General features: G+C 34.2%; 1 protein-coding gene across 1 annotated transcript in view; it reads left to right on the plus strand.

Moving 5' to 3' along the window:
- Positions 1-15,716, plus strand: part of LRP1B (LDL receptor related protein 1B) — a gene marked incomplete at both ends in the record, with an annotated part of 589,444 nt that overhangs the window by 411,518 nt on the left and 162,210 nt on the right. Inside the window, 8 exons of the mRNA XM_079539425.1 lie at positions 133-213; positions 1,849-2,016; positions 2,258-2,440; positions 7,757-7,957; positions 8,916-9,161; positions 13,404-13,601; positions 14,306-14,510; positions 14,985-15,149. Coding sequence (XP_079395551.1) covers positions 133-213; positions 1,849-2,016; positions 2,258-2,440; positions 7,757-7,957; positions 8,916-9,161; positions 13,404-13,601; positions 14,306-14,510; positions 14,985-15,149 — 1,447 coding nt within the window. The remainder of the gene's footprint in view (positions 1-132; positions 214-1,848; positions 2,017-2,257; positions 2,441-7,756; positions 7,958-8,915; positions 9,162-13,403; positions 13,602-14,305; positions 14,511-14,984; positions 15,150-15,716) is intronic.

A 15,716-nucleotide genomic window follows, 5' to 3' on the forward strand; every position in this document is an offset into this window, starting at 1 on the left:
TTCCATTCTAGAGTGTCTTAGACAAATACTTCATACAGTGTATTTGGTTTGTTTAAATCATGCATGCAGGACAGTGAAAAGATATTACTATAGACTATATATATTAGATTTTTGTTTTGAATGCTTTTGCAGAATTCCCAACGTGTGAGCCACTAATTCAATTTGTTTGCAAAAATGGAAGATGCATTAGCAGCAAATGGCTTTGTGATTCAGGCAAGTATTAAGTGTTCAATATATGAAAAAAAAAAAAAAAAAAAAAAACCAACAACAACAACAACAACAAAAAAAAACAGCAGATATTGTTTTGTTATTGTTTTGTGACTGTTTGATTTGTAACTGCTCAGAGAATAAATACAATACTTGAAAGTTACCTAATGGAGAAAGCAGCAAAACTGAATGATTGTCAGAAATGGTGCCATGGATATGGTGGTAGTTGCAAATACTATATTCTGTAGAATAGAGTGTGATGTAATCTTCAACTGTTTAAAAAAATAACAACACTGCTCATGTATTTTCTGCTTTAAGAAAACAAATTAGCGCTGGTGACAAAATATCTACCATATTTGTGGGCAACTTCCACTTAATAAATGGCAATCATCAGAAGGGAAGTCTAGGAAGACTTAGGACAATAGTAGTAGCATCATAAAGGGAAAGTATTTGGTGTCTCTTCACGTGAATATTTTTCCAAAGATTGTGGTGTGGGAGGGATGTCTTACCAGTCTTAACAAAATTGGACTGGTTCTTCACTCACCACATAATGTGATATTACTGTGATGTTTATGAAACATTGAAAGAAATGGTTGAAAGAAATTCATAGCTATAGATGGGCAGCTTCCCTAAATTATCACAGTTTGCTGAAATTCTGTGTAAGAAAACCTTATAGTGTTTATACAGCATCTTGGTGATCACAGTTAAAAGTACCAAAACTGCAATAAGATTTTTTGTAATGGCTATAACAAAGTAAGGTATCACTAAGGATAAAATAAAACAGTTTAATTTGGGAGCATCTGTCTTTAAATGGGAAAATAAATGAAGGAAAGTATACAGATTTCTAATGCTTACTGGTATCTTTGACTGAATAAGTGTGAATAAATGTAATGATTTTAGACTATCTAAAACAAAAGAGCAACAAGTGCTGTTAGTAGAGTTAAGGAACCACGTGTTCCTTTACATTTAGACCTTACAGTAAGATCCTAACAGCCCAGAGTAGTGTGCAGTCACCTCCCACATGGTTAAATGAGAAAATACCAGATTCTGCACCTGGGAGGGGTCAATCCTGGCTGTATGCACAACAGAGTGGGGGATGAGATGCTAGAGAGCAGCCATACAGAAAGGAATCTGAGGGTATTAGCTGACAGCAGTTGGATCTGAGCTAGCAGTGTGCCCTGGAGCCAGAAGGACTGTGTGTACCTGGGGGACCCTCAGACCAATAGTGCTACCAGGGCAAGGAAAAAGATTGTCCTGCTCTGCACTTCAATATGTGGCCTCATGTCCAGCACTGCATGCAGTTTGGGTGTCATGGTATGAGGACATTAAACTTTTAGACAGCACCCAAAGGAGGGCTATGAAGATGGGGAAAGGCCTAGAGGGCAAGGCATGTGCAGCTGAGATCCATTGGTTTGTTTGACCTGGAACCAGAAGTGCGATTCAGTGAGCCTTGTGGGTCCTTTCCAGTTCAGGATAAGTGATGATTCTGTGTATTAGAAATAGTTTTACCATATACCTGTGGGAAGCTAACAAAAATATTGTTTTATTTACTGTATGTTATTTTCTTTTCTGGAAATAGCTTGTTTCTCTTGGCATATTTATTCAGATTCTGTATCTTGTAAATAAAATCAATGTTTGCAGATGATGACTGTGGCGATGGAAGTGATGAATTAGGCTGCATCCACTCCTGTTCTGCTGATCAGTTCAGGTGTTATAATGGCAGATGTATCCCAAGCCATTGGGCATGTGATGGTGACAATGACTGTGGAGATTTCAGTGACGAAACCAGAACAAATTGCACCAAGGGAGGTTAGCTATCTTATTCTTCCCACATTTTATCACTTGTAAATAGATACAGAAGACCTTTCTTCAAAATACTTGTCTGAAGGCTTTTTGGATTGATGAGATAGGAGGGGATGGTAGGTTTTGAGTTATTCTTGTGGACTGTGGTTTTGGCTTTGGTTGAAAAAGGGGATTCTTATTCCTTGTAAACTTCACATGGAAAAAACTCACAATGCATATTCTTTGGTGTAATTCTTATCTTTCTAAGGAACTCCCACTCCTGGGCGATGCAACGGGAAGGAATTTCAGTGCAGTCCTGATGGGAACTGTGTTCCTGAGCTGTGGCGCTGTGATGGAGAAAAGGACTGTGAAGATGGTAGTGATGAAAAAGGCTGTAACGGAACTATACGACTGTGTGATGAAAAGACAAAGTTCTCCTGTGTGAGTACAGGTATGTCTTTGTGGATCATGCTCTCATTTACTCACACTGCATCTGTGTTTCTCCGTGTGATTTGCTAATAGGGGTGCAATGGGAATATTCCTTAGTGTTTAATACAACTTGAGATATTATTTAAACCAGGAGCACAGTATTAATATTAATATATTAATATTAATAAGCTCTAACTTGTTTTCTGATTTATAATATAAAATGGAAGGCTTTTGAGATTACGCAAAGCTCAAACTGTTCTGTGTGACAGCACATCAAAACAAATACTGAAATGTAGCATTTAATAGTACTTCAAAGTCCAGGTATTTTCTTTCATTTTCTGTCTTTGGCACTACAAGTAATTTGAAATGGTATAAAGTAATTAGTTAGAAGACTTCAAAGAATTAGAACTGCAGCATTGGAAATTTGAACTGCAATGTTGAGAGGAAAAAATGTATTCTCAAAGAAAGCTTAAAATCTAATCTTGTTACAATACTTCATTAAAAATTTGGAAAAGAATGTGACTTAACTAACATTTGCATTAGGATTTTTTAAAGTCATGCTTAGATGGAACACAAAATGAATGTAGGTCATAATTGTATTTTTTTTTTTATTTCATTTCAAAGTTTAATGAAATATTGAGGGTAAAACATCTTTTACAAACAAAATTTAAATTAGAATGTATGTAATAGGTAGTAATTTTACCTGACATTATTAATGGAAAGAAGACCATATCTGTGTTATAGCTAAGCATGTGAAGTGCTGAGATCTAGTTATGTAAACTCTGTCTAAAAGTATTTAAGAATGCGTATGAACAAATATATATGAAAGAAATAATAGTAACCAACGTCTTGTATTTGTGAGAATTGTTAGGGCTAATAGAAATTGGTTAATTTCCTCTTATATATTGCTACCTGGTGGTGTCCAATTTCCTAATGCAAGTGGTTTTTCTATTTAGGATAATGGTAGCCTCTAAGATCTGTAATATCCAGCCCTTTTCTGACATGTTGTTAAGAAATCCTATAGGGTGTGTTCTATAAAGCCTTTTAGTAATTTGTCTCTCACAGTTGGAACAACTTTTCCTAATTTGTCATCTGAATGTCTGCTGCAAGCATAGTTGATTGCCTTCATCTTTTCACTAGTATAAAAAGTTGTTGAATGTTGAAATAAATCTGTCATGTCTCTTTAATCAGCTTTTTATAAATAAACTAAAACATTTAATTTCTTTTTAAGCTTTAATTATTCTTTTTTGTCACGCTGTTACCCTACAACCTGAGCAGTTCATAAACTGGTATCCAGAGTTAACCAAAGCTCTACAGATCTATTAACTTGCATTAGCAGATATCAGGTTATCATTTCTTTTTTTGTCATCATGCAGTTGTTTGTAATGATGTGATAAATAATGTGTTAGAGTTTTGAACAGCAGTAAGATAGGAGATATAGTAGCTACTTGACTGACATAAGCACTGTTGGGCTGCTTCTAACCCATTTCTGCTTTTAAATTAAATTAAGCTACTTCTAAGTTAGCTTAGACTAAATTAGATTAGGCTAAAATTACTATTCTAAATTCAGATTCTCATCTCCAAAATTGTTACGAGCATGTACCTCATCTCAGTTTTATGTACTGCATAAATCCATCCTTTTTATTCAGACTTTCTACTTTGAAGATCGCAAGAATAGACCAAGATTAAAATCTGTTCAACCTTACTTACAATGTTATAAAATTAATCTAATTACTCTATGGTAGTAGTCAAGTAGTTCTGTGAAGGTAAATTCAAAAGAATCATGACTACTTTCATATCATGTATAGGAATTCTGAACTGCATTGTACATTTGTCATACTGCTTTTTTAGAAGAAACAGTTAATTTTGTGTCTTATCTTTTATAATACTATCAGGCGGAGTATTATTTTTCACTTTTTTTCCAGATAGTAATCATTGTTATTTTGTGTAATAAAGAACGTAGATGTCAAGTGACCAACACAATAATACTGGAGGAGGGCAACAGCAAGCAGTGCTGTCTGAATATGGAGTGTAAGATTCAAAATGGAAGATTGTGAAATGTAACGAGTAGAGGAGAATGCAAAGAAACTGACAATGAGAAAAACAAAGGTTTTACTGAAAGATGTAGAGGAGGAAAATTAGTAGGAAAGACCTATGAACTTTTCAAGGCTGTGGAGGAGGAAAGAGTTACTGTAGGGAGAGATGGCTTGAGATGACTTTGGGAAGAATAGAGGACTTGGTAAGAACATGAGATGCCTTGAGGAATTCAGAGGGTGGGGGGAAAAGATACTGGCTTTTAGGGATGTATTTGGCGGGGTTATTTCTACTTGTTCCTTGCCTACTCAATCTCTTGTCTCACTTTGAGCTCTTTAAAGCATTACTGCTCAAGTGGGTGGGTTCAGTTGATACTAAGAACTTAAGAAAAAAGGCATTATAAGAAGTTAGAAACATACATAAATTCTTTGTGTGATTTTATTTTTTTATAGTTTTTTTTTAACCTTTAGTTTTAGGTATCATTGAGTGTGCATTTTTATTTTCTGAGATAATAGCTATCTTTGGACCCTGAAACACTTCCCTTTGTCACATTCAGGAGGCACTTATAAATATCTGCTTTAAACAAAAAGCTTTTAAATACTAGAAATCAGCTTATGAAGGTAGTCTCAATGCTTAAGTCTCCTACAAAACAAATAATTGGTTGACTAGCACAGCTGGGGCATTTTGTTAAATGTGTTGGATGAGAACATGCATATTTTTGCATGAATGAGGTTAAACCTGCATTACAGCTTTTGCCAGCCAAAAGCAAATCTAAGATGACTCAATACAAATACTTCCCACCAAAGCAGGTTTCCTGAAATTTAAGAAATCATCAGTCCAAAAATTTCTTGAGCGCAGTATCTCAAGAAAGATGGAAGAGTGTGATTAAAAAAATAATAATAATAATAATTTTTTAAAAAGCTAATTTTCTACTGTACTTGCTCATATTTGTAGGAAATGGAAAAGAAGCATTTGAATCAAACTCCCCATATAATTTTTGCTTCAGATCTTCTGATGTACTACTTTACATTATGGAAAATAAAAGATTGCTATTGAGGCACTTCACTAGTGAAATTTACTGTAAAGGCTTTTGGAAGCCAAAAGTGTAAGTTTCAGTAAGGGGTATTAAAGCACAAATATTTGAGTGAATTTGAAGTAATTACTTCAGGAGAGTCACAGTATTTCATTAAGTCCGTCCCTTTCAAATTTTGTTCAAGATTTATATCTTGTGAATATATTCTACTTAAGAACATGTCATAGCCATCATAGAGAAAGATGGATCTTTTATTGTAACATATATCTTCATTAGAGCAACAGAAAGGAGGGAAAACTGATTTGCTCTGTAAATATTTGTATGTATAATAGATGGAAAAAAAAAAAAAAAAAAACCACAACAGATTAAGAACTCTATTGATGGCAACATCAGTTTACTTTGGGACCCATCTAGTTTGCTTGACACTGGTGTTTTCCAGTAGCTTGCATTCTACTGCTGTATTATAATAATATGTTAAAACCATGTTCACTTCAAGATAATGACTATAGACACTTCTATGAAACACTTCTGATTGCATGTGAGAATAAACAGCATACATGTAATACATAAAGCTTTGTTTTCCTGAGTCTGTTCATTCTTATCTTTTCAGTGTAGGATATTTGGGACTGACTATTATAAGAGAAAGGGGAGAGCTTCTCATTCTAACTGACATTTCTCCCTGTTTGAGTTTCCATGTGATTTTTTGCTCTGGTAAAATTATGTTCTGCTGTTTGAAACATTCACTGTCATATAATCCTGAAATTTCAATTCTAACTGCCGTTCACTGAAAGTGAGAGCAGCCTTGCTTTTACAGGAGCATATTTTTTGTTCATTGTTCTTGTTTCACTGTATTTGTATCCAGTTGTCATTCTCTGTGGAGGATGGCCCCATCCTCCCATTAAAAGAAGGCAAAAACAACAAATGCAAACTATTATGTTAATCTTTAACTAGAAAATAATTCCGCTGTAAGAAATTAATCTGCTACAGTGCTGTGGAAGACAGTAGAGCTGCAGTTAGGGATGCTACATTTCGTGGAAATCTTTACAAAATCTCTGCAACACAGGGTTACTAATAGCCTGTAGTGGTATAGGTACTTAGGTGCATTTAATAGCCAGTAAGATCAGAGTTTTATCGTAGTTATTTCACACTATCATGCTTACTGCCCCCACGAAGTCATATTCAGTCTCAGTTTCTTGCTGGGAAGATCTCATCTGAACTGGGAAAGCTAGACAGAAAGACATGTCAGTTCACATTGTGCAACAGTTTGCAGTTGTCCTAACATTGCAGTTAAGTCTTGGCTATCTCCAACCAGTCCCTGGGCATCCACAGACATTGTTTCCAGTGGATCCTCATTCTTTCCCATTCCTGATAGATAGGCCTCAATAACTAAATAGTTTATATGCAGAAGCACAGTGCAAAGTCTCCTTATTCATTGGAGGGATAAGTACCTGTCACCCTGTCGCTTCTGTTCTGCTTGAGAGTTCAAAAAGCAGGTTGACATATGATCACAAACATGAGCACACACACACTGGTAAGCAGTATGTTAGCCATCTATTATTCTTCACCTATGACAATCCCTGGCTTTGAGGTTTTCTGTGCTTTAAGTGTCATAACTGCTTTACATTTCCAAATATTGATGATCTGCACAAAAGCGCTTTTTGTTTTTTGTTTCTTTTTCAAGAGTGAAGAAAATAATAGGAATGCTGCTTTGGCAAAAGTGAAGTCTTGGAAGAAATTTCATCTATTATAGTTATTCCATGTAAAAGAGAATTATTTCTCTGACATGTTCTGAGAATGTATTGTTTATACTTCCTACAAAGTTTTTTGTTTCCTAAACTCACATTAACAGAATGTGAAACACTACTCTTGTGGAAGGCAGATGGGAATAGAAGATAAAAGAAGAGAGAGGAAGAAAAGATGAAGTTAAGAATAGAAAATAATTGGCATGATTTGGAATACCTAACTGAAATTATGAGGGTCTATTCTACCTGTATGTAGTTCTACTCAGGATAGAGGAAAAAAAAAAAAAAAAAAAAAAAAGCTTTTTTTATTACTTAGAGAATTGGTTAGAGAATTGGGTTGTCAACACTGATGTGGGTTATTCCTCAGAGTATAAGTACAAGTTGGTTTTCTTCTGTTCATCCAAGAGGAAAGTACTATTAATACAAAAACATGATACAAAATATAATTTTCCATGTAATGTTACTGAAGGCTTTTTCTGAAGCTTACTTGCAGTCTGATTTCCTGTGTTTATTGTCTCTTTTCTCCAAGGGAGATGCATTAGCAAAGCGTGGCTATGTGATGGCGATATTGATTGTGAGGATCAGTCTGATGAGGATAATTGCGAGGGCTATATGTGTGGACCACCAAAATACCCTTGTGCTAATGATACCTCCATCTGCCTACAGCCTGAGAAGCTCTGCAATGGGAGAAGAGATTGTCCTGATGGATCTGATGAAGGCGATCTTTGTGGTATTTCTTAGACACATTTTTCTCATTTTTTATCTGTTGTAATACTTTCTTTCAAATAAAAGTTCTTGTGTTAACCTTAAGATACCATTAAAAAAAGTTCTCTATGTGAGGATTTTTTTTAAATTAAATCACACTATTTTTCTACTTGAGTGAACTATCTATTGGTTGGTTTGTTTGTTGTTTTTTTTCAAATAAGGGAAAACGTAGCTCCTTAGGTAAGTCTTTATTTTCCTGGAGATAAACAATATAGGGATCTATAATATCTATTAAAGTACTGAAACTAATGTGCAGTTCTCTCAAATTACAAAGGCTTGGGTTAAAGGAATCCTATCAGTTGCTGTGTAAGAGATCACAAAGGAATGACTTTGTATGTCTGAAGGAGTTTACATGTCTCCTTGATGGTAACAGCATGTATAAAGATATCTTGATTTTTACTACTGCTATTATTACTGTTATTTTTAATTCTTGTACACATTTCTTCAGTAATGGGTTGCCTATGATATAGGTGCATGAGACTGAGCATTGAAGCCTTCCCAAACCCAGAAGTTCAAGTAGTTGGAGGCAAGGAAAGTATTTGTGTGCATATTTCTATGTGCATCAACTTTTTAGCACTTGGTCACCTCTGAAGTTGGGATATTGGTCTAAAATAGTCTTTGGGCTAATTCTTTATGGATACTTCTTAAGTCAATGAAATATACATGTAAGTCTGGGAAAATACATACATATATTGTACATGTGCCATGCTAAAATTTTGAAAGTTTGCAGTAAAGATACTATGCTAAATATAGGAATTCTATAGCTTTAAAATAAATACAGTAAGCTGTTTAGCAGATTTAAAACTGTTTGCTCTTCCTAGAGGCTTTTCCTGCATTTTAATAGCCCTTGTCTTTCAGAAGTATACAGTATAACAAACAATCCTTGCAGCCCTTAACGCCCTTGTTTTTCCATGCTCTTTCAGATGAGTGTTCGCTTAACAATGGTGGATGTAGTCATCAGTGTTCTGTGGTTCCTGGAGGAAGAATTGTGTGCTCGTGCCCCGTAGGATTCAATCTCAGTGTAGACAACAAAACTTGTGAAATTATGGATTATTGCACCAAGCACCTTAAGTGTAGTCAAGTATGTGAACAACATAAAAATAGTGTGAAATGCTCATGTTATGAAGGCTGGAAGCTCAGTAAGGATGGAGAAGATTGTGTTAGTACTGGTAAGCTGAAATTCAGTTGACTTTAACACATCCAGACATTAATAGATATTAATTTAGTGTGAGAGGGTTTGTTTGTTTTCATCTGATTTTTAATTTGAATATAGGCTTTACTTGCGCTGGTTCATCAAGTTACTGCTTTTGGGCACTACTGGACGTTGGGTATCTCATGACATATCTCTCTATGCATCTCCAGAACCTTTCCCAACTTTCAGGATATTTGTTTTCATTTCTTTGGGCCTCTCTCCTGAGTTACCCAGACTGTGAAGTCCATGGACAAAAGTACAGTTCTAGGAGTGATCAGCCTCTTGTTGGTGATCCCGTGTCTTTCTATAAATTGGACTTGTGTTGTTTTGGTTTGGGGTTTTTTTTTTTGGGTTTTTTTTGGGGGGTTTTTTTTTTTTTTTTTCAAATAAGGGAAATCATAGCTTCCTGTGTGCTGGCTTTTGTTTAGTTCAGGTGTTATCCAAAGTTACTGGTAGCCCGTATGAGCTGTAGCTCATAGCAAACTTTTACTTCAGAGTTTGGAATGTTAATTGCAAATATATGCTCATGCAGAAGCAATTATCTTCTGTCAGTTAGCACTCACAGAATAAGCTATTTTTTAACCTTTAATATTCTGGTACTTGATTTTGTCATCAATAAACCAGTTTAGTTTACTAACCAGAGGAAATTCAACATAAGCCAAAGCAGGAGAGGAGAATACATTCCTTTCATTGCTCAGTATTCTGTTCTGAAGCATGTCTCAGAAACTGTTAGGGGTGTCTGTTAAGCTCAATGTGAATGTGTGTGAAATGAAAACGTGTATGTGAGATAGATGCTGTCATAACATCAGTACTTTCCTGCACAAAGCTAAAAATAACATAGATGTTCAGAGTATCACTTTAAGACTGTTATGTACTAATTCCTTGATAGTATCTTATCCATACTGGGTCAAAATGTCTTCACAGCTATTATAATTTATTTGGATATTTTATAACTGAACAGCTTTTATGATTAAGATATTCCTCATTTATTACAGATAACTTAGCATTTCCTCAGGAGAATTATAGTTAAAAATAATTAAATCACTAAGTTAGAAATAAAAGGCCAAGTTTCTCAGTTCAAATCACCTGGAATAATTTACTAGTTAGCAGTCATCTTAACTGTCTACATTTCAGAAAATATGGCAAATTCTAATCCATCTGCTTTGACCTTGCTTGACCTAATTTGTACAATGTTGTAGAGTTATGTGACGATTTTAATGAAGTCTCTATTGCATGTAGTAAAAAATATTTCTTTTCCAAAACGGTGAACAAAGAAAATTTAGTATTGTATCCTTGCATTAAAGGGCTTTTAGCAAATGTTTACAAATTGAGCGTTTTGCTGAAGAGAAATTTTCTTAATATTTTTAAGAACTTGTTTATATTAATCCAGTGGGAACATCGTTTAACGAATGGCATCGAAATCAAGTTTTTGTCACAATAATTATTGTTATAGTATGTAAGTAATTGCTACTACAAAATGAAATTAGATATCTATTTTGCTGAGCTATCACTGAGCTATGCTGATAGTAGACTCCCAGATCACACATCACTGATGTGTTACTGTGGCCTGTATGTCCAAAATGTTGTTATTCTTAGTTAAAGTTCTTATTTTGTTAGGCTGCTTTAATGTTTTTGACCCTTGATCAGTCAAATTTATTTTATCACTGTCATTTCTGAATATTCAGAAAACACATTTTTACTGGGTTATAGGAATGAAGGGATAAAAACATTATAAGAAGATGTTAACAGTGTTACAGAGTAAGGCTAGTAACGAACATTGGTAATTTCTGCTTTCTTTAATCTAATATTTGAAACCTAAGGGGAGTGGAAAAAACGCAATACAAATGAAATATACTCTCTGTACTGAAAAGTAAGAAAATTGAGACTAAAGCTATTTAGCTTTTCTTAGGCCCATGAGATATTTCTGCTTAATATTTACTGGCTGTTGGTAAGAATCTAAAGTTACAAATTGATTTTTACAGATTTTGTCAGACAATTTAACGTTAAATATATGATCTGAGACTGGAGATGTCAGCTAGTATAAAGAAAAGTGATACTGTTCTTTATAAACCGTGAAGATTACATCCTAATGCCATCAAAGCAGCAAGAAAATAATTCCGTATAAATAAGACACATGATTTTAGAGTCAATAATAATTTTAGTTTATTTCATTTAAAGGTATGGTGAATACTCCAAAGGATAGAATCTCTGATATACTAATTGTTGACTGTACAAATCACATTTTGGTAAACCAGTCAAGGGATCCCAATTTTGATCTCATTTGTAGATTTGTGAGCCTCGAAATGACCATTGCGCTTAACATCTCTCTGCACGAGATCTTATGTGAATGTTAAATAAAGGCTTATAGTTTTGTCTACTACAACTAGAGATGAAATAGAAATTCTGGAGGTAAACAGTCCCCAATAACGCCAAATGCCATCAGTAATACCAGTTGGTATAATTCTTACAATAGCCGCGTTTGTTTTATCTCTTGAATCTCTTGAACTGGCTGAAGATATGCATTGTTAAAGCAGTAACCAGAAATCCTTCTTCCAGGAGGAGAAAAACACATTCAGAAGAAAATTATTACTTTGCCCTTTGCTAATTTTTAACTCTTGAGTTTATATAGACTGTGTCTATATGCAAGTGTACACTTCTGTAGTACACTGCAGTAACATCTAAAGTCAGTATACAGTACTGCACTTTTTCAAAATGTTTTACAAACCATTTCAATAAGTACCCATCAAATCTAAAATAAAATATGAAGAAAAAAAAAAATAGATCTATTTTGATCTGTGTTTTAGCTTTTCAATCAATGACTCTTGCAATGTCTTTCTCTTTCCCCCGTTTTTCTTTAGTTCTGCTTCTCTTCCATTCTGGAGGATCTTACGTGCTATAGTGTGGTTTTTTTTCTTCCATATTTCATGTTTTCAAGTAGTTTGATTTTTTTATTGTTCTGGCACATGTATTGTTACATTACAGACTTCTCAAAGAATATTTCATTCATTTCAAAAATTGTATTGATTGAGCTAAAAGTATATTACAGAACTCCATTATTCAAATAGAAAGTCAATATAAATTATTTCCATATTGTTAGTTTCTGTAGGAACATCCTTCAGAATAAGTTGTGCTGATATATTGCACTTGAACTCTTTCACATCATGATAGGAAGGAAAAAAATGTTCTTGAAATATATTTAAATTTCATTGTTATGTTCTGTTTTTCAGAACTTGGTGTAATAAAAGTTTAAAACACACAGTTAAGGTTTCATTTAAAAAGTGACTTTAAAGATTTTCTAAGCAGTGGGAACTCAGCTATGTATGTATATTTTAATTTTGTTTCATTTTATTTTTTATACTACTGGATACATACTTGGAGAAAAGAATGATCTGATTGTTTTCTTGATTGGTTTTAGCTGGTTTAATTCTGTTAGGATTTCCAACAGTCTTGCAATTAAAAGGAAGAAGGAGAAAAAGAAAGATCTAATCTTTTCAATTTTTTTTCTCATTGTTTTATTACTACATCTATTTGCTCGAAATCTTCCCCTCATCTAAAGTCTGTAATAATTACAATGAAAACAATTTTATAATAAAGTTAACCTATGGAGTGATTGTTTATATATATTTATGTGTATAATATAATGTATAATATATAGGCTTACAAGCACAAATTGAACATCATTTGAATAGCAAAGGAAGAAGTAGTTCAGTAGTAATTGAGTTTTGTGGCATGGTGTATCAGTAAGTGTATAAAATGCTCATTTCCTTGCTTAGTAGTTTGCAGTGATGCTTTTTAATCACTTAATTTTAAATGGGAAAAGCTTGAATTTATTTTAGTACTTTTTTTCAATAAAATTTCTTTTAGAATGATGTAGAATTTAATCATTTTTTTTCTGAGTCTTTTGAGAAAATAGTTTATTTTATACCTTGAGACTTAAAGATCTAGTTATGGAACAATTTGTGGTGTAACTATAAAACATATTTCAATAGTTGAGTGTGATATTCCCAATTGCAACGTTTGTTATCTCTTGTACTGATCAAAGATATTGTTAGATATGGTAGAGAAGTGAGATGTTTATGGGACTAAAATTTGAAAGGCGCTCCATCAGGAAGTGAATTGTTTTAATACTCTGTTGTTCTTATTTCAATTGTCATTTATAGCAATGTATAACAATCTTTTCTTTATTATTCTGTTGAAATGTGTTATATTCTGCTTCCAGATCCATTTGAAGCTTTCATAATTTTTTCTATTCGACATGAGATCAGAAAAATTGATCTTCACAAACGTGACTACAGCCTTTTAGTTCCTGGTTTAAGAAATACAATAGCACTTGATTTTCATTTCAGTCAGAGTTTACTGTACTGGACAGATGTGGTGGAGGACAAAATTTACAGAGGCAAGCTTTCTGATACTGGAGGTACGGATTTAATCTTTAATTTCTTAAGACTGAAAACAATTGCAGTTCCAGAATACTGGTTATGCTAAATTGTTAATGAGGTAGCATTCACAAAAACAGATTCTATGATGATATTCAGCCTCTAAAAGGATGTATGTCTTGGCGCATTGCTAGAAATATTTGGTTACAAAAGTTTCATTTTGCAGTAGTCTATTAGTGGAAGGAAAAAAAAACAAAAACAAAGGGCTGGTATTTCTTCCTGATGCCATGAGAACAAAACTTTTTATTTCTTCTTGCTTGATTGGGGAAAAAATAAAAGATCTGCATGAATTTTGTTTAGTATGTGCATTAGAAAACAGAGCATGAGTACATCCTTCAGAGGTGCTGCAAAATTGGTCCCTGGTAACAGGGCATGGGTACATCAGAAGTGGGACTCCGTGTGAGATCTGTCCTACATAGAAATTTCCACGGCTTTAATTAGTAAACCATCAAAGAATGAAATTGTTCTGTTTCCTATAGAATGAAGTTTATTTAAGCAGTGCAAGAAGTATGGTTATTTACAGCAGTCTGTCACATTTGCAAAGACAAAATGTCATGTGGAATGAAAGATTATGGCCAGCCATCAGATTAATCAAGAATTCAGTCCAAGAGCACATGATGCACTTGTATGTCTATGTACACCATATCAGACTATATATTAGTTTAAGACTCTTTCTCTTTTTAAGGTGTAAGTGCCATTGAGGTGGTAGTACAACATGGCCTTGCGACACCTGAAGGTCTTACTGTAGACTGGATTGCAGGAAACATATACTGGATAGACAGCAATCTGGACCAAATAGAAGTTGCAAAGCTAGATGGTACTTTGAGAACAACGTTAATAGCAGGAGCTATGGAACATCCAAGAGCTATTGCTTTGGATCCCAGATATGGGTAATTGGAAAAGGATTATTTTTTTCAATTTGAGAAATATTTTAAATACAGAGTTTTAAATGCAAGATTATTTGATTACCATTCTCCTGTGAGTTATAGTATCTAACTTACAGTTTTTGAAAGCCTATTATAAGTGAAATTCCACCTATTACAATATACTATGGACACTGTAAGTGTTAAGAAAAAGTTAATCAGGAGATACTATTTGTTTACGAAACATCTTCTTGCTGTGTGGCATTTTTCTTTCGATTTTTTTTAATGTGGATGGTGGTAACTGGCCCATTTTATGCCCTTATGCCACATACAGGGTATGCTACTGTTCACAAGCACTAAATGGAAAGTCATTTTCATTTAATTTAAAATGAATAATTGTGCCTTCTTTCCAACTTTTGTCGTTGTTGTTTTTAAAGCATTTAAAATTATCCTACATGCTTTGAATATGTTCTTATATCTGTTTTATTTTTTTCTCACTAGAATTCTATTTTGGACAGACTGGGATGCAAATTTTCCTCGCATTGAGTCCGCTTCTATGAGCGGAGCGGAAAGAAAGATCATATATAAAGATATGGACACTGGAGCCTGGCCTAATGGCCTCACGGTGGATCATTTTGAGAAAAGAATAGTATGGACAGATGCCAGGTAAAGTGATAACTGTATTCTTGGTTATCTATTTATAAATCCTTATTTCAATGTGAACTCCATTGAAAGTGTAATGTGGCTATGTATATTATGTGCCTAAAGAGTTTTGTGTGCAATTGGATCTTATGTTCATTCCTTTCATTGCGTTGTTATTATAAATAATTTATTTGTGGTTCAGTTCTTTGTCCTTTGCAGTCTTTGGTGGATAGCTATTGACTATGAGAGTTTGTCAATATATGAGTGTATGGAAGTACATTACATACATAGTGGATGAATACATTTATTTGGGTTTAAATACAAGAGTCTCCATGAGAAATTCTACCTCGGTTCCTGAGACAGAAGGGATCTTTAAATGACCTAATGTCAGGCCCTGAGTGGGTCAGCAGATCATAATGGCTATGGCCAAACTTGGCAGGAACCTACCTCTGCAAGTTTTGCTTCTGCCCATGTGCCCACGTCAGTTTAACCACAGCAATGCCTGACAGCAGACCCTGTTTATCCAGACCTTAATCCACAACTGATCTCGTCACCCGTCTCACCACCAGAAATTTTTCTGATGATCTGAAC

This window comes from Tetrao urogallus (assembly GCF_951394365.1).
Source record: "Tetrao urogallus genome assembly, chromosome: 8".
Taxonomy (NCBI): domain Eukaryota; kingdom Metazoa; phylum Chordata; class Aves; order Galliformes; family Phasianidae; genus Tetrao; species Tetrao urogallus.